At 42.7% G+C, this 23627-nt stretch overlaps 2 protein-coding genes across 2 annotated transcripts; one reads left to right on the forward strand and one right to left on the reverse strand.

Annotated features, from left to right (window-relative positions):
* Positions 1-997: 997 nt before the first annotated feature.
* Positions 998-2823, reverse strand: cabp5b (calcium binding protein 5b). Its single transcript, XM_086132747.1, has 6 exons — positions 2575-2823; positions 2120-2147; positions 1861-2004; positions 1381-1490; positions 1152-1299; positions 998-1059 (listed from the first exon to the last, which is right to left on the reverse strand). Exons 1-6 carry the CDS (start codon positions 2623-2625, stop codon positions 1031-1033), a joined length of 510 nt encoding a protein of 169 aa, XP_085988873.1. The 5' UTR covers positions 2626-2823; the 3' UTR covers positions 998-1030.
* A 1718-nt stretch (positions 2824-4541) lies between these two features.
* On the forward strand, positions 4542-23188 carry LOC147192592 (uncharacterized). Its single transcript, XM_086132891.1, has 17 exons — positions 4542-4946; positions 5362-5385; positions 12958-13008; positions 14079-14372; positions 15337-15681; positions 15774-16085; positions 16220-16604; positions 17344-17500; positions 18848-19259; positions 19365-19661; positions 19753-20064; positions 20138-20419; positions 20508-20834; positions 20948-21268; positions 21609-21896; positions 21990-22138; positions 22274-23188. Exons 1-17 carry the CDS (start codon positions 4592-4594, stop codon positions 22280-22282), a joined length of 4320 nt encoding a protein of 1439 aa, XP_085989017.1. The 5' UTR covers positions 4542-4591; the 3' UTR covers positions 22283-23188.
* The last annotated feature ends 439 nt before the right edge of the window (positions 23189-23627 follow it).

The raw sequence follows: 23627 nt of genomic DNA on the forward strand, positions 1-23627 counted from the left end.
CTCGTTACTCATTTTTATTCAAGCACAGCAGCTAATTATCCACGTTGACACGTTATCTATCAATTAGAATCACGTACCAAGTGATCTCAAGAGTAATCCAAAAACCAAAGGCATGATTTTGGGACCGTTAGAATTTTGGGGGCTTTTATTTAGATACCAGACAAACATAATTACAATTAAAAAAAAAAAGTGCATTTTATGAAGTAGTCAATCTTTTATCGCATATTTTTAGTTACATTTTATCGAGTCTTTGAGAATTAGTGAAGTTATTTTGTTTTATCTGCCATCTGTTCATGTGGAGGGTGGAGGGGGGGTTTCCCAGTATGAGGATTACAACCGCCAGATCTAATCTAGCACAGAGTGACAGATTATTGCTGAGATACTTTATATGTTGCTTGTATGTTTAAGGACGTATGGCTTTCTTTGACATTTCACATTTCTTTAGGCTGCGAGAAGACCGATGAAATTGAGGAGCACTCGAAAGGATAAATGACCGCAAATGTGAACGCGTCATTGCCGCGCTGGCCACATGTCTCACTGCGACGGCCTTGACGTGATCATACAAAATAAAAATCTGGGGATAACGAGTGACGTCATAACAAAGTAGGAGCTTGCAATTTTCAAAACAAGAAGTCATATTTGTTCAAACGGACAATATGGCTTGACATTAGTGCATGACAAATAGAGTCTAATGCATGTTAAAAAAACAAGTCATCCGTCTCCGGCCCGGTCAGTCTGTGAGTGTGTAAATCACGCCTTCAATCGCTGATTGACTGTTTTTCATCGGGCGCGGTAGTTTTGTGTATCTCGATTACAGGAGCAAGATGGGGCCAGTGATGCCTGATCTGTCTCGTACTCCTGTCAAGTTCAATTCTTAAAGACAGTCGTTGCAGGTGGGGTTGCAAATTCCACCTTATAAAGTCTGGATGGGATTCTAGTACATTTACAAGTCTATTCTGTAAATCTTTTTAAAAAAGCGATCATGGGGGACAGTAAAGTGGGTTAAAGCATCCACAGGTGTTTATTGTCTTCACTTCTTCGACATCATTTGGACAAACTCTGCAAAAACATTGGGCAGAATTTTGATCAGACAATTTAAAAAAATGTATACATTTTTTAATGCATGTTGTTTGCATGGTCTTGTTTCTCACCCTCAAAGTCAACAGTACCATCCCCGTTGTTGTCCACTTCTCTGACCATTGCTTCGACTTCTTTGTTGCTGGCTTGTTCGCCCAGTAATTTCAGCATGGCGTGCTTCAGCTCATCCGACGTGATCGAACCATCGCCGTCGATATCAAACTGGAAGAAACCGTCCAGGCGTTCAAATGGGCTGCGCCAAGAAGTGCCGAAGGCGGACCACACGAAACGGGCTCAACTCACCTCTCGGAAAGCGTCTTTTAGTTCTTTGAGACCGATCATGCCTGCAGTTTCAGCCAGGAGCTTGGGGCTCATAAGTTCCACAAAGTCCTCAAAGTCCACCCGTCCTCCCACTGCGTTGACACGTACAGTATATATCAAGGCAGAAACTATCAGCTCTTGGATAAATTACAGTGGCGTATGAGAAGTATTGGGCCCCCTTTGAACTTTCTGACCGTTTGACCTATTTCAGGCTTCAAAAATAAAAGGTATAAAATATGATTTTTAAATTTAAAAAAATTTTTTTTGAAGAAGAATCAACACCAAGTGGGATATATTTGTGGAAAAGTGGAACCACATGTGTACGATATTTTATGAAATGTTTATGGTTTCTGGTACAAATGAAGAAAACTGAAAAATAGGATGTGCAAAAGGTCAAAAAGTTTCTTATTTCAATTGTATTTGAAGCTTTGCTGCCATTTCCAGCATCACATGGATTCTTACGGTTCATGTTGATGTTTTGGCTCAGTTCTATCAGCTCCATTTCAGTTGGCATGTAGCCCATCGTCCTCATCAGGTTGCCCAAGTCTTTGCAGGTAATGAAGCCATCTTTGTCTTTGTCAAACTCCACAAAAGCCACACGTAACTCTAGCATGCATGTCGAGAGAGAGAGAGAGGTACAAAGTCGCCCGGTGATACAAAATCTCCACGTGGGTGAGAGAGAGGGGGCGGGGAGGGGGGGTGAATTAAAAGCATGAATTACCTTCTACCTCATCGTGAGTGAGATCTCTCTGCAAAACAAGAAGGATGGACACAAACAGGGGCATCATTTTGATATCTGTGATCAAAGATGCGTAATGATTACTGTTGCGCTGTGTACAGCTCAACTTCAAAATCTAGAAATAAATAATACGTCATGAAATATAGACTGTTTTTAATTTTACGAAAAGAGAAGAAGTCTTGATTTAAAATTCTAAAAATCTTGAATGAATTTGAATGAGTGGGGGGGGGGAAATGTTTGTTTTGTTTACATCTACATTCAATAAAGCCGAACCCGAGGGTGTAAATACTCCCATTAACATTCCACAACATAAAAATAATAATTTCACAAATGAATTCATATTTTATGTGATTTAAAAAAAATATTTTTCAAGATTTTTCTTCCTCAAGAACAACAATTTAAGGAGGAAAAAGTGGCGTTAAATCGGCGTGACTTACTTGTCGGTTTTTCCCCCCTCGGAGGAAGATGCAAGCTTGTTTCAGGCTCATGCTGTCTCTGCTTGCGTTTAAGAAGTCTAAACGTATGTAGGATGCACGATGGCACGTATGTATGTATGCATGTATGCCGTCTTTACGGAGAGTGCGGGCAGCCGTACATGAGTGTAAAATGTCATCACGAGTGATGTGTGCATGGCCGAGAGGAGGGATGAAGTCTCTGACGGATTATCTCTGCCGTTTAGCTCTGGAAGAGAAATACGGGCTTAATGATGCACACTTACATATACGGGGGCACATTCACGTGCGCTTTTGAGGCTTTTTCCAAAGAACACAATTCCACACAAGATACACGATAACTTTGCTTGGATGTAAATCATGGTGCATTTATTTAAAATAAAAACGTGATGTGAAAATAGTCATTTCTATCAAGATGCTGCATATAATCTGTCAAAAACCTAAATAATGACGCAAATTTCAAATCAGCTTAAATTGAGATGGTCTTGACATGCCGGATTTTGATTCAGATTCTGCATCAGACCGCTAAGTCCCGCAATCACTTTTATATCTTTTTACATAACCGCATTGATCGCGCTCGCAAACAGTATGCAGACGATACAGGGAACCACTTTGACATCACCAACAGAGCACATTAGATTTATTAAATTCGTCTACAGTTTACGCGGTACTTCAAATGGATTTATAAAATAGAAACTTTTCGCGATCCACTTAAAGCAAGTTGTTAAGTGAGTGATTCAGAAAGTACTTAAAAAAACACATCGAATAGCTTGACATAATCAAAGAGTTGACATTTTAAACATGGTACAGGAAAAAAACAAAAGAATTATAATCATCAAACAACCCCCCCCCCCTAACAAAAGTTAACATTCATCAGTCTCATATAAGATTTCTTTTTAAATGATGCTGTATTTGTAAAATATGATGAAATAAATGAAGCATGTTTTTTTTTTTTGCTTATAAGACAGATGCAAAGCAGTTGTCATGCCAGAAACATCATTTCAGTCAAGCTAAGCTTTCTCAGTTTCCAAACCTATCTTCGGGCGGCACCTCTGGGACGCCACCTGCTCATGTGAAACAGGAACCAGAAAAACATCCTGCAAACGAAAGGCACTCTGTGCTCATGTGCTCACAAAAGAACACTTGACAAGATGAAGTGGAAAAAGAAGAAGACAAACAAATTTGCCACAAGAGCAACATGCACCCAATCACAAAACGATGGAGTACATTTGAACATAATACACTGTGTCACTGTTTTTGCCGGTTTGAGAAGTCGCATTTTGAAGCATATGGCGACAAACGCTGCACCCGCTCTCTTATGCGGTGCCATGGCGAAAAGTGAACACCCCGCCGGCGTGCTCTGAAGCTTGTAGTCAGGCCCTCGCAGATGGGACGCTCCCGTCGGGACACCGTCAGTGGCAACCGGACTGCTGGCTGCTGCACACGTGATCTTTAACCCCCTCACCTTCAACATTTAACGTTCTCTTCTCCAAAGGTTTACAAAGAGAAGCTACATGACTAAAATATGCTTCTGCAATTTTATTAAGACCAAGAAAAAGGAGGCTGTTTCATGAAGCAATATTTTAAATCCGGAAAAAGCATTTTCAAACTCCAGCCAAGTCACAGGCGATTCGACTCGCAATCAACTTTTATGCCCAGTTGGAGTGTTCAGTGTGGCCCGCGGCTGCAGCACGAGCAGCATCGATGAATTCCAGTGAAATGTGTCACGTTGGTTTTGCTCAGTGATTCCGGATTTTCAAATACTGTACACCCGCTTCAGTGGAAAAACTCAGCCGAGGTGACCAAATCAGAAAAAAACAAAAAAAAAAACAACAACTATCGTGAGCATCCATATGCTCTAATGGGGCACTTTCTGGCGATTTCAAAAGCATCCCACCGATCCTCGATGCAAAACACACTTCCCACCGGTGCGCTATAAAGACCTGCTGCCATACCCTCAAGCAAGAGCAGTAGCCCTTTGCGTTTCCTGCTCTGAACCAAGATGGCGGACAGAATGCTAACATCCTTGCTGCTTGCTCTTTTGGCTTTGGCGGCCGCTCAAGACTGGAGCATAGAGGAGTCCGAACCGGTGGAGAAAAGAGTCGGAGAATCCCACACACTGACGTGCAGAACATCAGGCTTACGTTTTTCCAACTACGGATGGGGCTGGATCAGAAAAGCCCCTGGCAAAGGCTTGGAATGGATGGCTCATAGAGTTGCCTCCTGGTTGATTGCAGACTATTATGCAGAAGAAATTCAGGGTAGATTCGTCATCAAAACAGACGGTTCACTCGAACAGGTCTCACTAACTATGGGCAGTCTGAGGGCCGATGACACCGCTCTGTATTACTGTGTCAGAACCACCGTGATCGATAACATGAGAAAAGGCCCACAAAAACGATCCCTTGATTTTCCCCACCAGTTTTGTCTCTTTCAGACTGACACAAAGCGTGACACTTGCGACACTTGATACGAATTCAAAGGGCGCTGGCTGCAAAGAAAACACTCCAAGATAAAGCTGCCATTTTCTTGAAATAAATTCTTTGTCACACCTGACCAATCCCCCCCCCACACCAATTATGAAAACGAACGGATCACGATTGCATCATAATAATTATAATAAACACACGTAAGACTCATGAGAATGTTTAATGTGTTTCCTTTTGTCGATGATGGATTTTTTAAAGTTTTGTTCCCCCCCCCCCCCCCCAAAAATGACTTTTGGCACATGCTGGAGCCGGGGAGGTTTTTGAGAGAGCGCGTGTCATTGTGGAACTAGCATATGGGTGGACGGGTACCCACGGTGTCACACACGATGGCAAAAACCTGGGATGATGTGAACACTCGAATGGCGCTCTCGTCACAAACTGCAAGCACGAGGAGAAAATTCTCGTCACCTACTGATGACATTAAAGGAGTCGACTCATGGCAGCTTAATCATAAACTGGATGACCTCCAAGTTATACTTGCCAAACCCAAATAACATCTTGACCGATATACATCATGTAAGATGAATTATTCGCAGCGGATAAACATCATAAAACGTGGCCATGTCCGTAGTAGCATTTTAACCCGAAAAGGGCCTCGGGCCGCCCCCCTGGGAGACCACCTGCTCATCTGAAACAGGAAGCAGAAAAGCAGCTTTGGCTCAAAATGCACCGTGTGCTCCTGAGGCAAAAGAACGCTTGCGAGTCACACTAACTCAAGTTGAGCTTTTCATGCTTTAACTTTACGGCATTCATGTGATGCATTTTTTTCCTCGGAGAAAGTTGAGAAAGGTTTGTGAACCTGAAAATTAATGGCACTACGTTTTGGGTTGAATTCTGAGAAAGAATTTGCAATTTGCATTTTTTAGAGTCACTTGGAGGGCCTTTTAAACTTTGGTGTCGTATTAGAAAAACGGGGGAAAAAAGGGGGTAAAAATCAGGGGTGTCAAATTCATTTTTGTCGCAGGCCACATTATGGTTACTGGTTCCCTTGAGGGCCCTTATGACCGAAACCATATAAGGAAGTCAACTGCTGTCATGAGGGTTTTGGAAACAAGCAAACTTACAATAGCTCTCTTATATATTAGCTATGACAATTTGAAATTTTGGTCCAAATTTTAGCAAGCATCATTGAAGTCAACATGTTTGATTTGCTTTCGCGGGCCACATCAAATGATGTGGTGGGCCGGATCTGGCCCCCGGGCCTGGGGTTTGCCACCAGTGGGATAAATCAAATTACCAATCAACCATCTTCTTAAAAGGCGCCAGCAGCATCTTTCACACAACCATGCAAGAAAGAAATTTGCAAATACAGAGCGGCCATTTTAAATAGCACATGAAGTGCCACTATGCAAAGTGAAGTCACCCCGGCCCCGCCCCCCCACCCCCCTCTTCGGTGTGCTACAAAAACATGCAGTCAGGTCATGGCAGAAGACACGCTCCCGTCGGGACACTTCCAGTTGCAACCATGTTCTGTGTGGTTGTGCTCGCGCTGCTGGCCACTGCTTCCAGTAAGTGGCACCGGGGCACCCGCGATGACCTTTGATTCCTCAAATTCAACACATAACACGCTGTCCTCCGCAGGTGTCAAGTGCCAACAGTTGACCCAGCCGCCGTCTGTGACTCTGCAGTCCGGTCAGGAGTTAAACATCGCCTGTCAGGTGTCTTATTCATTAAGCAGCTACTACACTGCGTGGGTCAGGCAGGCGGCTGGGAAAGGACTGGAATGGATCGGGACGAGAGCACACTCTGCGAGCTATTACCGCAAGAATTCCCTGAGTAGCAAGTTCAGTATTGAACTCAACCCCTCCAGCCGAACAGTAACCCTGAATGGACAGAATATGCAGCCTGAAGACACGGCTGTGTATTACTGCGCCAGACAACCACAACAATACAAACCATCAGGAGACCTGAACAAAAAGCTAATAATCAGAAAAAAAAAGTGGGGAGGAGTTCTGAAGGTGATCAGGCGAGCAACCTCAAGTTCTTTCTTCCCCCAAAATGTTGCATCTGGCACACGCTCACTCAGTAGGGGCAAGCGTGATCACGCACTGAGTCTTAAAAAAAAAATGACAGTGGAACCTCCAAAGTGGAGAGGTAAATAAATGATAAATTTGGAGTCAAACCAAGAAAATGATGTCGAAAATAAGCATCAAAAGACAAACAAAATGAAGGTAAATAACTCAAGCGGGCTGTCATACTCGACATTAGTGCCACCACCTTGGCATCGCAGGACACACAAAGATGAACAACCATCCACAAAAAAAATTATTTTGAACCAGTCGGCCAGTTTGGTCACTTCCTGAAGAACACTTCCAACACATAAGAGAGAAAATGTCGCTGGCTCAAAAGAGAACATACAATCCAAGAGGAAGCTCCCATTTTCTGTTGGCATGCATCATTTTAGTGGCATGTTGTCACCTCCCTAACATAATGGCCCGTCTTTTTTTTTTTCAATTTTCTTTTAAGAAAACCCAAAAAATAGACTGACTACATTTTTTCATTATTTCATTTGAGTGTTAGAATTGAATGATCTTTTTAATGAAGGATGTAGATGATTTTAGCTTAGGTGGTCATTATCCTGAGATTTGAAGGCAAAACTTTTTTTTTTATATGACTTAGGTCATAGTTTTAAAAGGGCGATGATGTATTTTATTTTTTTAAAAATGTTGTACCATGAAAATAAATGCCATGGATTTCCATATAATAATAATTATAAACCAATGCCTAAATCATCAATCTCGTAAATAATTTCATTTTGTTTTTTATGGATAGGGTAGCATGGTGGTTGACTGGGATCAGATAACGGATGGATGTTTGTGGATTTTCAAGTGGCGGCACAGCGGTCGAGTGGTTCGCACGTCCGCCTCCCACTGCCGAGGTCCCCGGTTTGTCTCCAGGCTGTCATAAAACGGTACCAAATTTCGGAAACTTGAAAGCACACCGAACACGTGTATGTTTTCAAGCGTACATCTAGTCACCTGTGACAAATATATACCTGCCGTCTTTCATGGCAGTGCCACTATGCAAAATGAACATCCCCCCGCCCCCCTCACACTCTCCCAGGGTGCTATAAAAACTTGCAGTGAGGCTCTCGCAGGAGACACGCTCCCATCAGGACAACCTTCAGCTGCAACAATGTTCCGTGTCGTTGCGCTGGTGTTGCTGGCCGCTGCTTCCAGTAAGATGCGGGCGATGATCACTGCGGCACACGCGATTTTTGACTCCTGGCCTTCAATATCTAACATTCTGGTTCTCCACAGGCGTCAAGTGCGAACAGTTGACCCAGTCGCCGTCTGTGACTTTGCAGTCCGGTCGGGACTTGACCATCACCTGTCAGGTGTCTTATGATTTGGATGACTACCACACTGTGTGGGTCAGGCAGGCGGCTGGGAAAGGACTGGAATGGATCGGGAGCAGAAGACACACTGGGAGCTATTACCGCAAGAATTCCCTGAGTAGCAAGTTCAGTATTGAACTCAACCCCTCCAGCCGAACAGTAACCCTGAATGGACAGAATATGCAGCCTGAAGACACAGCTGTGTATTACTGTGCCAGAGACGCACAGCAACTCGAATCAAAAGCAGACGTCAACAAAAACCCAACAAACAAAATAAATAAATAAAGAGGAGCTCTCAGGCTTTACTTACCACTCCAGTCTTCTTCCCCTTAACGCTCAGTGAGGGGGGTGCAAGTGTTGTCTTCTTGCGAAAGCTCGGAGTGATGGAATTGCCAATCAAGCATTGTTAGTGTCACATTTGCGAGGTGGTGGTGGTGGTGGACCCCAAAAAGCAGGCAGGAGGGAGGAGCAGGGTGTACTTCAAGAAGTGTATTGATAAAACACAGAAAACTAAATCCTAAACAAAGAAATTCCTCACAACAAAACGAAGCCAAAGTATCAAACAAAAACCATGACTGAAGATAAAACATAACAATGACCTAAACATGACTGAAACAAACATGACCCGACACCGAGTGGTCGTGCCGGAGGTCCTTTTAAACCAGGAGTGTCCAAAGTCGGTCCTCAAGGGCCGCTGTCCTGCCCTTTTTCCAGCTTTCCCAGGAGCAACACACCTGATTCAAATAATCTGAATTGTTCTAATGCTGCTTCAGAGCTGGCTGATGAGCTGATCAGCTGAATCAGGTGTGTTGCAGCCCAGAGAGAAAACAGGCAGAACAGTGGCCCCTCCAGGACCGGAGCTGGACATGCCTGTTTTAAACCATTACATAACGACATAACGACCAACAGGTGTGCAGCCGCAGGGTAAGACCTACAGTGCCACCTGTTGGTCCCAAACCAAATCATGACAGTTAGAGTCTGAAGCGCAATTCTTGAATTCCATCCGGATGTAATCTGTGGTCATTCATTTGAGGGATCACATTTATCATGATCGGTTAGGTCTCAGTTTAGATCTCATCAGATCAGTTTTCCGTTAATTACCCTTCTGTGGGATTTTGCACTCAACAAATTCCTCATTTGGTCGTTAATTTACTGGCATGTTTGTGGAAATGATTCTTCCAACAATGACATGTTGACAATTAGATCTGGAATTTACAAATAAAACTGTAGCAATATTCTTCTCAAATTATAGAGTGCAGTTTTGGTCACTGCCGGAAATGTTCGAAACTGAAGTAACCCGGCATTTGCAAACCTCCGCTATCGTTGAATTAAAATCGAAACTGCCCCCGCCCCCCACACACACACACAATGGAGCACCATGTTTCTGTCACGTGGTGAATTCAAAAGCACTCCACTGGTCCTCCAAGCTGCCAATTTCCCTCGATGCAAAACACGCTCGCCATCAGCTCGCGATAAAAGCTGCTGCAATTCCCTCACTTAAGTACCAGTACGCATCAGAATACCTTCGCCATTCCTGCTTCCAAACAAGATGGCGGACAGAATGTTAAGGCGCTTGATACTTGCTCTTTTTGTTTTGACGGCCGTTGAAGGCTGGAGCATAGAACAGTCCGAACCCGTGGTGAAAAGAGCCGGAGAATCCCACACATTGACGTGCAAAATATCCGGTTTAGATTTTTCGGACTATCCGTGGAGCTGGATCAGAAAGGTGCCCGGAAAAGACTTAGAATTCATCTCTTATATCGGCCCTTTTAGTACTCCAAAATATTACTCACCTTTACTTCAGGAAAGATTCACCATCGCCAGACGGGACTCTAGCAGCCAGCTTGATCTCAACATAAACAGTCTGAAGACTGAGGACACAGCTGCGTACTTCTGTGCGAGGAGCACAACGATTGACATCAGTAGCAAAAGCCACAAAAAAAAAAAAAATCCTTTATTTTGAACCAATACTACCATAACAATAAATCCCACATAAAAAAATGACAGCGAAAATAATGGTTAGAACTATATAACATAATGAATTATCAATATGTTTTACAGAGGAATGTTACCCGACACGTTTTTTCGTTGTTGTTGCAAATTCTAAGAAAAATTACGCATGGCCATTGAAACAAAATCAGATTTATTTATTTATTGATTTATCGACCAAAAAAAAAAAAATCTCCAGTGAAAATTGTACTTTGTGCATCCGACTTCCACTTCATCTGAGTTTGCAGGTCTTTGATTTTTGGAAGACGGGTTTTTCTGCTTCCGCTTCGACACATCGCACATCCTCCATTCAAAAAGGAAGAATTTCAAGCGACCCTGAATAAAATAAACACGCACACCAAGACGCAGCTCAATTATGATCTGTTCATGAATTTTAAAGGCACGTTCTGTTCGATCAATTTATTTGCAGTTAAACAGCATGAAAATAAATGTATCCGATGTCCTCCTGAATAATGAACATATCGATGAATAATGGAAAAATTCCACGGTACTATTTCATTTCATTTTGTCCTTTATTGACACTTAAAAGTTTTGTCTTCCAAAAATACCTTTGGCACAGGCTGCAGCTGGGAGGTTTTTGACAGGGCGTGTGTCATTGTGAATATGGTATACGGTATTCACACACAGTGCCACACATCATAACAAAAACCTGTGATCCTCTGTTGGGATTCTGTTGACAAAATGTGACCATTTTGTTGGGGGTGGGGGGGGTGGGGGTGGGGTTAGCAGGAGGATGATCACTGGCATCAAGCTGAAACCTCCGACATGAAAATTTTGTCAATCTCATATTTTTCCACCGCTCAATATTGGTCAGTCTTGGGTATGTTTTATTTTATTTTATTTAAGTATTGACGAACACAAAGTGTTAAATGCCAGCGATGTGCATTACAGGAACATGCATGAATATGATATGTATGAGGTGAATTATTTCCAGGAGGGCTAAGTACCATAAAATATTTATTCACTGTTATTATCGGCTATGTCTGAAGTAATGCAAGAATGATCTGCTTACTGCACCCTTGGGAGACCACCTGCTAATGTGAAACAGGAACAGTAAAGCCATGTGAATTTCACATCCAAATGAAAAATAATTTATTTGGCATTGACATAAAAAAACAACAACAAAAAACATGCACTCAAAAAAGAAAAAAAATAATGCAATAAATTATTTTCACCCAATCAGGGACAGCAGTTACTACAGCGCACAGCTTATCATGTTATCAGGTTAAAGGGTGCATGAACGGGTTAAAGGCATATTATATTTCATCAATTTATTCACTGTTAAATATCAGTTAATTGATCGGACAATTATTTAAAAATACACAAAAATCATGATCTATTTGATGAAAGATTTCATTTGGATTTGTTGTCGCTTCCATATATCGGAAAGGTTTGCCCTTTAAAAAATACCTTTGGCACAGGCTGCAGCTGGGAGGTTTTTGACAGGGCGTGTGTCATCGTGTGGGTATATGGTGTGGTATGGCACAGTGTGACACACCATGACAAAAACCTCTGACGAGGCGACGGTTGGAATGGCAGACGATTTGCAAATTGCCCGCAGAGGGACACATTTCTTGACACATAATAATGGCAGCGATTATGGAATGAGCTGGATTCGTGAAACAATAATATTAAATTAGATCCAACAAAATATAATGTCCAAAAAGCGTCATTCAGGAGAGGGGCAACAACGACATCATCATTAGCTCTGAAATGTTAAAAAAATATATACATAGTGTATAGATCCATCCATCCATTTTATGATGCGTTTTACCCTCACAAGGGTTGCAGGGGGTGCTGGAGCCAATCCCAGGCAGTAGGCGGGGGACACCCTGAACCGGTTGCCAGCCAATCCGGGCTCACACTCACACCGAGGGATAATTTAGACTGTTCAATCAGACTGCCACGCATGTTTTTGGAATGTGGACACCCGGAGAAAACCCACGCAGGCATGGCGACAACATGCAAACTCCACACAGGAAGGCCACAATGAGGGTGATGGGGGGAAGGGGGGCGGTCATATTTATCTTTTCTGTTTGCTAGCATGCAGACTCTACACGTGAGTGCCAAAGCCCGGATTCAAAGGTCAAGTTTCTGGGTTCAAGATTTCGGGGAGTATTTTTATATATCACAACTTCCGTTTCATTTTCCTTGGCCCCCCAGGATGGCACAAGATGGTGAGAAACAAGTCCCGGGTCTAGACGGGCATGTATGAAGGGACAGCCAACGTTTTAACAACCGTCGGATGACACCCACTCCAGATGTCAGGAAATAAACTTCTCAAGGAAGACGATTGAGAACCACAGGACAAGACTATTTGAGGAAGTTATTTTCCTGTTTTCCTTTTTTTTTTCTTTTAGGGTATTTGCATTGCCAACAGATTGCTCTGTATCGCTGTGTACTAAATTGGACTACTGGGGCAAAGGAACCCAAGTCACAGTTACATCTGGTAAGTAACAATTGATGTTTTATGTCTGGAAAAAGTGCCTTGAAAGTTTTTGTATTGCATTGCACTTGTATTCCCTCAATGTGACTGTGCCTTTGACTACTGGGGCAAAGGAACCCAAGTCACAGTTACGGGAGGTAAGTCATGAATGTTTTTGTGTTTGGAAACCGCCTTACGAAATGCGAACTAAAAGGGAGTTTGTGCTTCATTGTTAATATGTTATTATAATTCTTTCCTATTGAGGAGGGAAAAGCAATGTGAGTAATACAAGGTAAGTACTGAATGCCAATTTTGTGTTTTTTTGGGGGGGGCTGCATTTTATTATCTCTTTAAGCACTGTAAGCATTACCGATAATCGGAAATGTTTTTTTTTAAGCCTCACAATGTTTTATCAACAAATTCCTTATATTTTGAGCAGATTTGACATACAACTGTTTTTTTTTTGGTGTCTATTCATTTTTAGCCGAATCCCATGAAAATAAGGCAAGAAAAATATGTCCGTTTGACAAATGACACATGGATGGTCTTGTTCAAACGTGAAGTTAAACTGGCTCAAAGTTAAAAAGCGTACTCGATATGAAAAGTGCTTTGTCTGTTTATATCTTCGATTGTCGGGTCTCATAAGTTTCACCGATTTTTTTTCGTTTTTATTGTCCCTTGAGTAAAATGTAAGTTTATTAACGTTTCCCAACCTTTGTTCAGTCATGCAAAATTGTTTGATGTTGATGTGTTGCGAATGAAATTATACCAAAAAAAAAAAAAAAAAGAGCCGCAAGTGATATTTGATATTGCTAAAAATGACGAAAAGTGCAATTTTCTTACATACTAATACGATGGTTTCGATTTCAATGACGTACAAAATATAATCATGTCGGAAGGTTATTTTAGTGAATGAAAATTAACAAAATATCTCAAATTAAAAAACACGAACAAATAAAAGCAAGAATGCTTTTGGAAAAAACAATGGAAACGAACTGAAACCACATCTTACATTTGCAAAACTAAATAAAACTAATATAACTACAGTGAAAATGTTTTCATTTTCATTATTGTCTTTTAATATCATAAATGGGCTTTCGGGATTCATTCAAAGAATAATTAGTGACCTTTTTTTTGTTGTGGTATCTTGCACTCAACAAAAACTGTATTTCATATACTGTATTAAAAAATCCCCAAATCGACCGCCATTTCTGTTCTTTTTTTCCAGGTACGCCAATCAAACCGACCCTTTTTCCTCTGATGCAATGTGGCTCCGGAGCAACGCTGAGTCTCGGCTGTCTCGCCACCGGCTTCACACCTTCTCCCCTGACCTTCACCTGGAGCAAAGACGGAAGCGCCTTGACTGACTTTATTCAGTATCCTTCAGTTGAAAACAACAACCTCTACACGGGAGTGAGTCAAATCCAAGTGAGGAAAGTGGACTGGGATAACAAGGCCAAATACCGATGTGTTGCCGAGCATTCCAACGCAAATGTTGAACTGACGATCACCAAAACAGAAGGTAATGCAATTTTATTTTATTTTCTTTGAAAGCAAAGATTCCCATCATGGGTTCATGAAAATATAAACATGCATGACAAAAGAAAAAAAGTTGATTGAAACCCTATTCATCGCTGTTCTTTACTTCATTACAATTATGACCGTGACATCATTTGAATGCTGAGATAATTATGTTATCAAAAGACACACACCCCAAAAAAAAAATATATATATAAATATATATATAATTTAAAAAAAAAAGAAGCAAAAGTGGTTATTTTACCCTTTCAGGGACAGCGGTGACGACAGTGGACATGTCATCAAGTACCGTAATCAGATTACAGGGTGTCATTATTTGTGCATGAAAGGGTTAATGAGGTTTTGATTGAGTGTCTGCGATGAAATGTGTCATGAGAATCCACATTTCACCTGACCCGTTGATTCCGAATAAATAAACACAAGGGTAGGGAGCACACTGGACACCAACAGAAACTGTCACTCAATTAAATAGCGTTCAATGTCGGTTCAAAACAAACAGTGAGGTGGAAAGGAATTGCAGGACGCTCCTTGCTGACTCTGTCTCCCCATCTGTCCCCCCACACCCTCCCCCAAAAAAATCCTCACAATATTTTTGTGCTTTTTGCATCTCGCCACGTACGCATTAGAGTGCAAATAACTCCGATTTACGCTCGCTTGCCTCAGTGTGTATAACTGTATATGCAAATGCACACATGGAAAGTCGGCGATTAAAAAAAAAAAGCATATTTATGAGCAAAAAGTATAACTTTAAATCTGATGAAGTCGTCGAAAGTTCTTAAATCATAGCCAAAGAAGAATTTTGTCCTCCCCATCATGTCTGCTTGTGCATATACAGCGTTTGCCGTCTTGTCTCGGCTCACTTTCGTGTCGACTTGTGCATAAATGTGTCGTCTTGTCTCGCGCCAACATATTTTTGTGGATATTTTGTTTGTTTGTTTGTTTTTCAGAGGCCTTCTCACTGCCGACGGTCAAAGTGTTGGCCACTCCCGATGGGCAAGATGAGGCGTCCTTTGCCTGCTTTGCCAAAGATTTTTCCCCCAACGTTTATGGCTTCAAATGGCTGCTAAACGGCTACGACATCTCCAACAAAATGGATGAGATCAAGACTCATTCTGAGGCCCGAAGTGGCCCAGACGGAACGACGCTTTACAGCGCCGCGAGCTTTCTCACGCTCGCGCCCAACCAGTTGTCACCTGACGCCAACATCACGTGCGAGTTTAAAGGCAGAGGCGCCCACGGAGATGTTTTTGTGTCGGCATATTTTGCCCAGAATTGTGCCCCGAATTCATCTGGTAAGAACATTTCTGTTTGTTTGTTTTTTTTTAAATTTGAAATGAAGTACGCCTAATGTAACCGGCTTCAAAACGTGTCGCAAAAATGGCAGTTTCGACAGACGTGGATGTAAACGTCAAGATCGTGGGCCCCACGCTGGACGAGATGTTTTTGCAGAGACAAGGAACCGTCATATGTGAAGTCAAAATCAACAAGCCGTCCGTGAACAGTATTTCATGGGAGAACCAGGATGGCAAGAAAATGGCTGATACCTTGATATCCCTCCAATCCGGCCAAACGGGCGTATTTCGCTCTTTGCTTGAACTGACGTATGACGAATGGATAAATAATGAAAAACACAACTGCGTTGTGCTGCGTCCAGATACGGGGGGCGCGATGAAGGTATCCTACCAAAGATATGCGGGTAAGAAATCTTCCACTCATGATCAAAGGTGTGTGTGTGTGTGTGCGTATGTGTTTGTGCGTGTGTGTGTGTGTGTGTGTTGGCGCCCTTTATTGTGTCTTGAGTTTGCACATGTTGTTTTGCCCTTCTTGCAGGTAAACCATCCCGGCGTCCTACACTTTTTATGATGGCTCCACTGGAAGATATTCAAACAAACACGGTTACCCTGACTTGCTTTGCAAAAGACTTCTTCCCTCGCGATGTTCTGTTGAGGTGGCTTGTTAATGACGAGCCCGTTGGCCCCGCCTACATTCACAGCACCACCAACCCCTTAGAAAACCAAGGCTCCTATTCGGTCTATGGCCAGTTAACGATCAGCCTTGAGGAGTGGGAAAAACTAAACCTGGCCTACAGCTGTATGCTTTACCACGAATCTCTGAGCAGCACCTCCAATGTCATTGTCAGGGCCATTACGCACACGTCCGGCGGAAGCAATGCGGCCAACTTCAGGATCGCGGACCCTGAATTGTGCAAGACTCAGTAGACGTCTTCTGTGTCACTCTGTCTTCTCCTGTTTTGCCTCTTGACTGTTTGCCGCTTGTTCATCCATATTTTGTGTCGCCTTCAAATGCAGATTGAAAATCCAAATAAAAACAAAACAAAAACAAAACAAAACCAAACAAGCGCACGTGGCAACTGTTGTATGTCGCAAGCTGTTGTCTTTATTCGGAGCAAATATTCATTGTTGGATGTGAGTTGGAGAATCACAAATGTAAACGCACGCACACGCACGCACACACACACACACACACACACACATTTCAATATATTTTCTTGGAGGAACAGACAGTAGGTTAACTATATTTGTGCGAAAATGTATTTGTGCACGTCTTCGTCCTCTTCTGGGTCTTGCCGCCCAAACAAAACAATTGAGTTGATATTTTAAGGTCAAACACGACGCACACACACTTACCCACACAAATACAGAGTGTATATATAAATATTTATACTGTATAGTCCTACTGGCCACACAAATAACGGAGTCTTTCAAAAGCAGCTCAGGGTCTCCAATCTTCATCATTATGTCAAAATCTGAAATTTCTGAGGGCACTTGGGGCTTTTGAGCCTTTCGAGAAACAGTTCCCGGGCAAACGGTTTGAAGATTGATGACGTAACCAAACAAATCACGTTCTCAAGGAACCACAGACTGGCCGTTTATTTGATGAGTCATTACTGAAAAAAAGGGCACACGTGCTTTAATTTCGAGCTTTCACTGAAGTCATAATGTGCATCCACTAGACTTCCTGGTGGAGACAAACCACCAGTGGAACAATGGCGTGGATGCAGAGGAAGATAACATGGGAGTCACAGCGCTCACCTTCATCCTCCTCTTCCTCATCACACTGCTGTTCAGCATTGGAGTAACTGTTTTCAAGGTAATACCGTGTTGAACACTTTAAAAAAAAAAAAAATTCAACTCCGCCAACATCATGCAATTATGCCACAGCAGATCTGTATGCCTTTACGCAGTGCCTATAAAAAGTCTACACACCCCTGTTTAAAATACAGCGTTTTCATGATATCAGCTGGAACTGGAACCTTAGTCAAGGTGAAGGGAATTTTCAAATGATCAAATACCAGTCAGTGTTGGCGCAAAACTTTCTGCTAGAAAGCAAAAAGAAAGAAATTTGGGAAAAGCCTACGAGAATAGTTGGACTACTTTCTCTAGTGGTAGACACACTCAAAGAGTGGCAGTGTACTGACTCGCATTGAACACGACTTTAAATGTGAGTGGTTAATTTTCAACACAGCAAAATCTTCACTTTTATGAGGGTGTGCGCACTTGTGCAACCACAATACCGCACCTGTTTTTTTTAACATCTCTAAAAGATGTAGCTTTTTTTTTCACTTGAATTATTCATGTTATAAGACACATTAAATTAGAACATTGGTCGAAAAAAACTGAAATTATATGTCATAGTCTCATTTTTTTTTTAAATCACAAAATCGTACCATTTACCGGGGTGTGTAGACTTTTTTACAGTATATATCTATACCTACAAGTATTCTTATTATTATGATTAGTGGTACTATTATGATTATTGTTGTAATTATTATTATTATGATTATGATAATTATTATTATTATTATTATTATTATGAGGATAGAGATTTATTTTCTTCATTTTCTTTTCAGGTCAAATGAAAAAAAGAAACCCGGTACTGTTTGTAAAAATTGTCTTCTAAATGCACACCATATTTCCCATGTAAGTAATGTTTTTTTTTTTTTACATATACGTGACTTATGTACAGTTTGTTTAAATAAATATCAAAATGATATCAAAGGGAATATCATTGGCTTTTCTTTTTTCCTTAACGTCTGTTTGTAAAACATTTGCATCATGTCAGCACCTGGATTCAACAGGCTGTTAAAAAGAAAAGATGTGAAAAACGTATGTAAATGTGTTTGTCACAACCTCGCCTCCTCAACACCTGCTGCCAGTCACGCGTTACTCCTCGTCGTGTTTCGCTTCTGTGTTTCGCGCTTTTTTTTTTCTGTATGCTTTTCTGTATCTTTTCATTTTTTTCCTTCTTCAATGCTTTCACCCGCTGCTTGCGCCGATGCCTCCGTCCGCGCATGCCAACCAAATTTCCACCTGACTGTTAAGACACCAGACACTGTGAAAGTAAAACTCTCCCCTGCGGCCTAAAAGCAAAGACATCACGTTTAGAGTTAGAGGCAACAATCCGAAGGTACGTATGACGAATTTGCCACAAATGTAGAAATGCTCAACACTGGCTAGAGAAAGAAATGACGTTAAAATGAAACACAGACTGTTTTTTTTTTTTTTTTCAGTTTCAGCAGTGAGTACTGTGCTGCCAGACATTGCTCCGGACATGACATTGTATCCGCTTTTGGAGGATGAATTCGGAGCCCCTACCATCAAACTTTTGTGCATCATAAATGGCTTCTTTCCGGACACACTGAGCATCGAGTGGCTGCGGGACAACCGAAAAGTAGCTGCCGCCCGGACCACCACCAGGAAATATCAGCGTGTGGCGGAAGAAGCCAAAACCTTCACTCTGCTCAGCGAATTTGAGCCGACCGTGGGAGAGTGGAAGAGTGGCTCGGATTTTACATGCAAGTGGATTCAAAACAAAAAAGAAAGGATAAAGTCCATCAGTATTTGTGAAAGTACGTATAAAATGGCTGTATGACAGTCGTCTCTCTTCAGTTCAACACATCGTGAATAAAGTACAGTCACGTTGGTAACGGTGACCGTGTGATGTCATCTGGCAGCTCTGGCAAACGAACCCCCTTCCGTCCATGTGGCGCTTCCCAGCTTCAAGGCGGTCATGACGGAAACGTCTGACGTGACAGCGGTCTGCTCGCTGCGCACCGCGCTGGATGCCGTCGTCACAATGCTGGCGGAGGGCAAAACAGCCACTTATAACCAAGCCAGCCAGTACAACAACGCATCCCACGTCGTCAGTAATCTGACCGTATCGGCAGATGAGTGGAAACAAATGAAGAGTGTGAAATGTAAAGCGGAGCACCGCTGCTTCTCGGACGTTGAGGAGACCATCGCCGTGTCAGGTAGGGGGGCGTGAGTGAAATCGACATGGTTCGGAGAGTCAAGCGCCCGCCAGACTGAAGGCTCTGCTGTTGTCCGATCATGATCGACTAGAGTCTGCGGTGAACGCTCCGTCGGTGGCGATCAGGAGATCTCTTGCCGAACTGCAGAAGGACGACGTAGCCGTATTTGAATGTGACGTCACACAACTTGATGCCGTCGACCTCTACGTCACCCTTCAGGCCAACGGCGTGGATATTTCGGACCAACGCTACGTTGCACTCTCTAAACTGCCTGGCCCACATTCCATCAGTCCATATTTCAGCGTGCCAAAGTCGTTCGTGAAGCACGACTCGCGTTTCACCTGTAAAGTGAACCAGGGCTTCTCCGGCATCTTCCACTCCAAACCCATTGACAACGTTTTTGGTGAGAGGCTAATTCAAGAGAGCCGCTTTCATGTTGATGCGTTAAACCTGATCGATATGTCGTCTTTTATCAGCGGAGCCATCAGTGGAGCTCTTTCTGGCCCCCAGCGAAGAAAAGCCTCAGAGACTCCTGTGCTCCGGATGGGGCTTTAATCCTCGGATAAAATGGTACACGGGGTCTCAACAAAGACCGCCATCAACGACCGACATCAGCATGAGTGCGGATGGGCGTGTGGCTGTGGCCAGTCGAGTAGACATCGAGCAAGAAGAATGGCAACCCGGCAAAGAATTCACTTGTGAAGTGTCTGACAGATGGCTGAATAAAAATGTCACAAAAACCATCAACGTCTGCTCTGGTAAATGTATTTTTTTTTAAATATTACCATAATGCACAAAACCAAATAATATTGAATCTCAACGTATCCATTCAATTTATCTTGACAGTAATTCCACCATCAGCTCAAAAAGTTGCAGTATATATTCAAGGACCGGCGCTCACGGAGTCGCAGCAGAGGGATCAAGTGACCGTCACTTGTCTTGTGATCGGCGTGCATCTGGATGATTTCGCCATCTCCTGGAAAGTAGATGGGAAGAAATATTTCCACAACTCCCATACGGAGAAGCCAACCAGTCACGCCAATGGCACGCAGTCCCTTCGGAGCTTCTTCGATGTGTTAGCGAGTGACTGGGATGCATATAAACAAGTGTCTTGTGAGGGAAAACACAAATGTTCCAATCAGGGATACGAGGGCCGCGTCAGCAAAAGCAAAGGTGTTGTGGTGTTGAATTTTTGCAATTGCAGTCTTCATTGAATTGCCATCAAAGCATCAACATTGATCTGATCTTTGCTTGTGTTCCCCACCCCCACCCCCATCCCCACCCAGACTCGCATCCGCCAACAGCGCGCATCGTACCACCTACCATCTCTGAGCTGTCAACCTCCAATGACCTCACGCTGACTTGCCTGGTTTCTGGGTTTTCCCCCGATAACAAGATAGCGTACTGGGAGAAAGATGGTCAAAGACTGCCAACGAGTTCATACACCAACAGCCCTTCATGGATCGACAGCAGCAGTAGCGGCACTTTTTCAATGCTCAGCAGACTCAATGTATCAAAAAGCGAGGATCGGGGAGCCAGATATTCTTGTTGTGTCAAACATGAGTCATCGGAAACACCCGTTCAATGCACAATAGAGAATGTGTTTGGTGAGCTCAAATTTAACCTTTGTCACATTTGCTATTGTTGTACGGTGGTGCCTTGACTCACGAGCGCTTCCAACCTCGGAGTTTGTCGAGTTATGAACCGTGATCGTTTTTATGCTTTGTGTCGTGAGCCAAATTTTTCATACTGCTCGAGTCAAGTGGGGAAAAAAAGGGTTCGGTTCAGTTATCTACAAAAAGATGTTCATTGTTATGACTGCTAACTTTAGAGTTGTTTTGCAACTATTCACACATGCCTACAAAAAAAAAAAATGGCGATGCCTTCTACACAAGGATGCTGGATTTTAATGCCGTGCCATTTCATCCTGCATTTCTGATGTTGCAGCCCCAGTCACTCCCAGCCGACCTTCAGCCGTTTTGCTGCGTGGTTCAGGCGAACTTGTGTGCCTGGTGTTCGGCTTCAGTCCCGCATCCATTAACATCTCCTGGTATCTTGATGACGCCAATGAGCTGTCTTACTTCAACACTAGTCAACCCAGCAGAGGTCCCGATGGAAAGTTCAGCATCCAGAGCCGCCTTCGGCTGTCCCAAATTGACCTGTTACCCGGCGTGGTCCACACCTGTAGAGTAACACACGCAACCCTCACGCTGACCTTGAATGTAACAAATCCAGGTACTAATCTGTGACCGTCCTGCACATTGTCAAAAGAACCCTTTGTTTTTATAAATCAGTGCCATAATCACTAATTTTTCATTTTATTTTCAGTGATCTTACCAGATTGCAATGTCTTGGACGACATTGCTGATGCAGTTGTCAATCAAGATATCAATGTGGAAAGCTGGTATATGTCTGCCACATTTCTTGTGCTATTTCTCATCTCCATCGTGTACGGTGTCTTGGCCACCTTGGTAAAGGTAAGCTACAACAAGGTTTGTGATTTCATGTTAAAATCATTTTCATGCAGATTTTGGCATATGATCTGATGCACTGTAACTCGTAGCTAACAAACAAGAACCTGACTTTCTTCCCTTCCTTCTTTCCTCCTTTAGACTAAATAACTGTGACATCAGAACTTGTGCGACTGAATTCTTCTAACATGGATCGTTTGCTGATTGTCGAGCAATGTGTGAGGTGGCCACCAACTTTGTGGCTTGTCCGTATAAAATGATATTTCATACCAACGTATACCAAAGTAATCCAAAAAATTGGATGACATCAGAGCAACGTGATGGACATTTAGTAAATGTCATGGCATAAGAAATAAACTACTAAGACGCAAAAATTGTTCTTTTGTTCGATGGTTAGTTTTTCCAATTATAAATAATCATCGAATAGTGACCTAGCGGAAACACAGCAGCAGTGATTCAAACTGACCACTAGAGGACGCCAAAGCTCGATCTTGAGCATTGGCGGCTTGAAAGCTTTACGATCACCTGAGACGCAAAACAGAAAATAATGTTCGGCCTTGACGGTCCTACTGCAGAGTATAAAGAGAAACGTTCACTTGAATCAAGAGATGAGTTTTGTGTCTTTTTTTCCCAACGCCTGCATATTTATACACAAGTATGTGCACACTCCCACTATGTAAACACTGTCTGTGTTTTGTGTATATGGTGGGTTTATGGAATTTCCATCAGGGAGGGATGGCACTCTGCACATCAAGGATCACTATTGGCTAGCTCTGGAATAATTTTCTTCTGTCTGTGAATGATTGGCTGGGGACCTGAGGGAGCCTGCCCAAATCGCTGACGCTGTTGCTGGGATGCGGACACAGCACACTGATGCCAACCGAATTGCCAAGGGGCCGGCAATCGGGAAGCATGGCATCAGGCCCAGCAGGCTGCCTGAGACTGGGTCACTTGTCTATGGCCACTAGAGTGTCCCATACTCAGAACAACCTGAACTTTGATTGGCCAACTCAATGCATGCTGTAGAATTCTTTTGCAGATGTGGGGTCATGAGTAAGCATATGTATTGCATCAGGGTCAAAAAGTTGTAAACTATCTTATTGATCATCGAGCAGACTGCTTGGAAAAAAAAACTTTACAATTGGTGGTAATAAAAAAGTTCATTCTTTGTCAGTATCTGTTTTGAGCTAAAAAGGCTTTGGGAAACAGCTGTCAATTTCCAAAGGGTGTTGACCCCAGGCGTCCATACTGCGTCGACACCCACCGAGTATTTTAGTGGGCTCGCGCGGTTGTCTGGCGATGCATGCAAAAATGTCGAGCTGTTAATGCGCAAACACCAATTCCAGTGAAGCTGGAATGATGTTCAAATACAAAGTCAATGGTTTGCTAACAACACTTCACTGCTTCACTGTGTACTTTTTACACCTGTGTTTGTTGACAAGCATTATACAATACAATCATATAATTTTATTTATAATTGTGCATTTCACAACAG

This window comes from Hippocampus guttulatus, chromosome 16, assembly GCF_054856545.1.
Source record: "Hippocampus guttulatus isolate MCC_2025c chromosome 16, RoL_Hgut_1.0, whole genome shotgun sequence".
NCBI classification, from domain to species: Eukaryota; Metazoa; Chordata; class Actinopteri; order Syngnathiformes; family Syngnathidae; genus Hippocampus; species Hippocampus guttulatus.

Coding starts and splice junctions, on each gene's coding strand:
- cabp5b (XM_086132747.1), bottom strand. CDS start 2,625: ATGAGCCTGAAACAAGCTTGCATCTTCCTCCGAGGGGGGAAAAACCGA. Junction 1,300..1,380: donor TAAAAGACGCTTTCCGAGAG/GTGAGTTGAGCC, acceptor GGTTTCTTCCAG/TTTGATATCGACGGCGATGG. Junction 1,060..1,151: donor TGGTACTGTTGACTTTGAGG/GTGAGAAACAAG, acceptor ATGTTTTTGCAG/AGTTTGTCCAAATGATGTCG.
- LOC147192592 (XM_086132891.1), top strand. CDS start 4,592: ATGGCGGACAGAATGCTAACATCCTTGCTGCTTGCTCTTTTGGCTTTG. Junction 14,373..15,336: donor GACGATCACCAAAACAGAAG/GTAATGCAATTT, acceptor TTTGTTTTTCAG/AGGCCTTCTCACTGCCGACG. Junction 20,835..20,947: donor CCGCGTCAGCAAAAGCAAAG/GTGTTGTGGTGT, acceptor ATCCCCACCCAG/ACTCGCATCCGCCAACAGCG.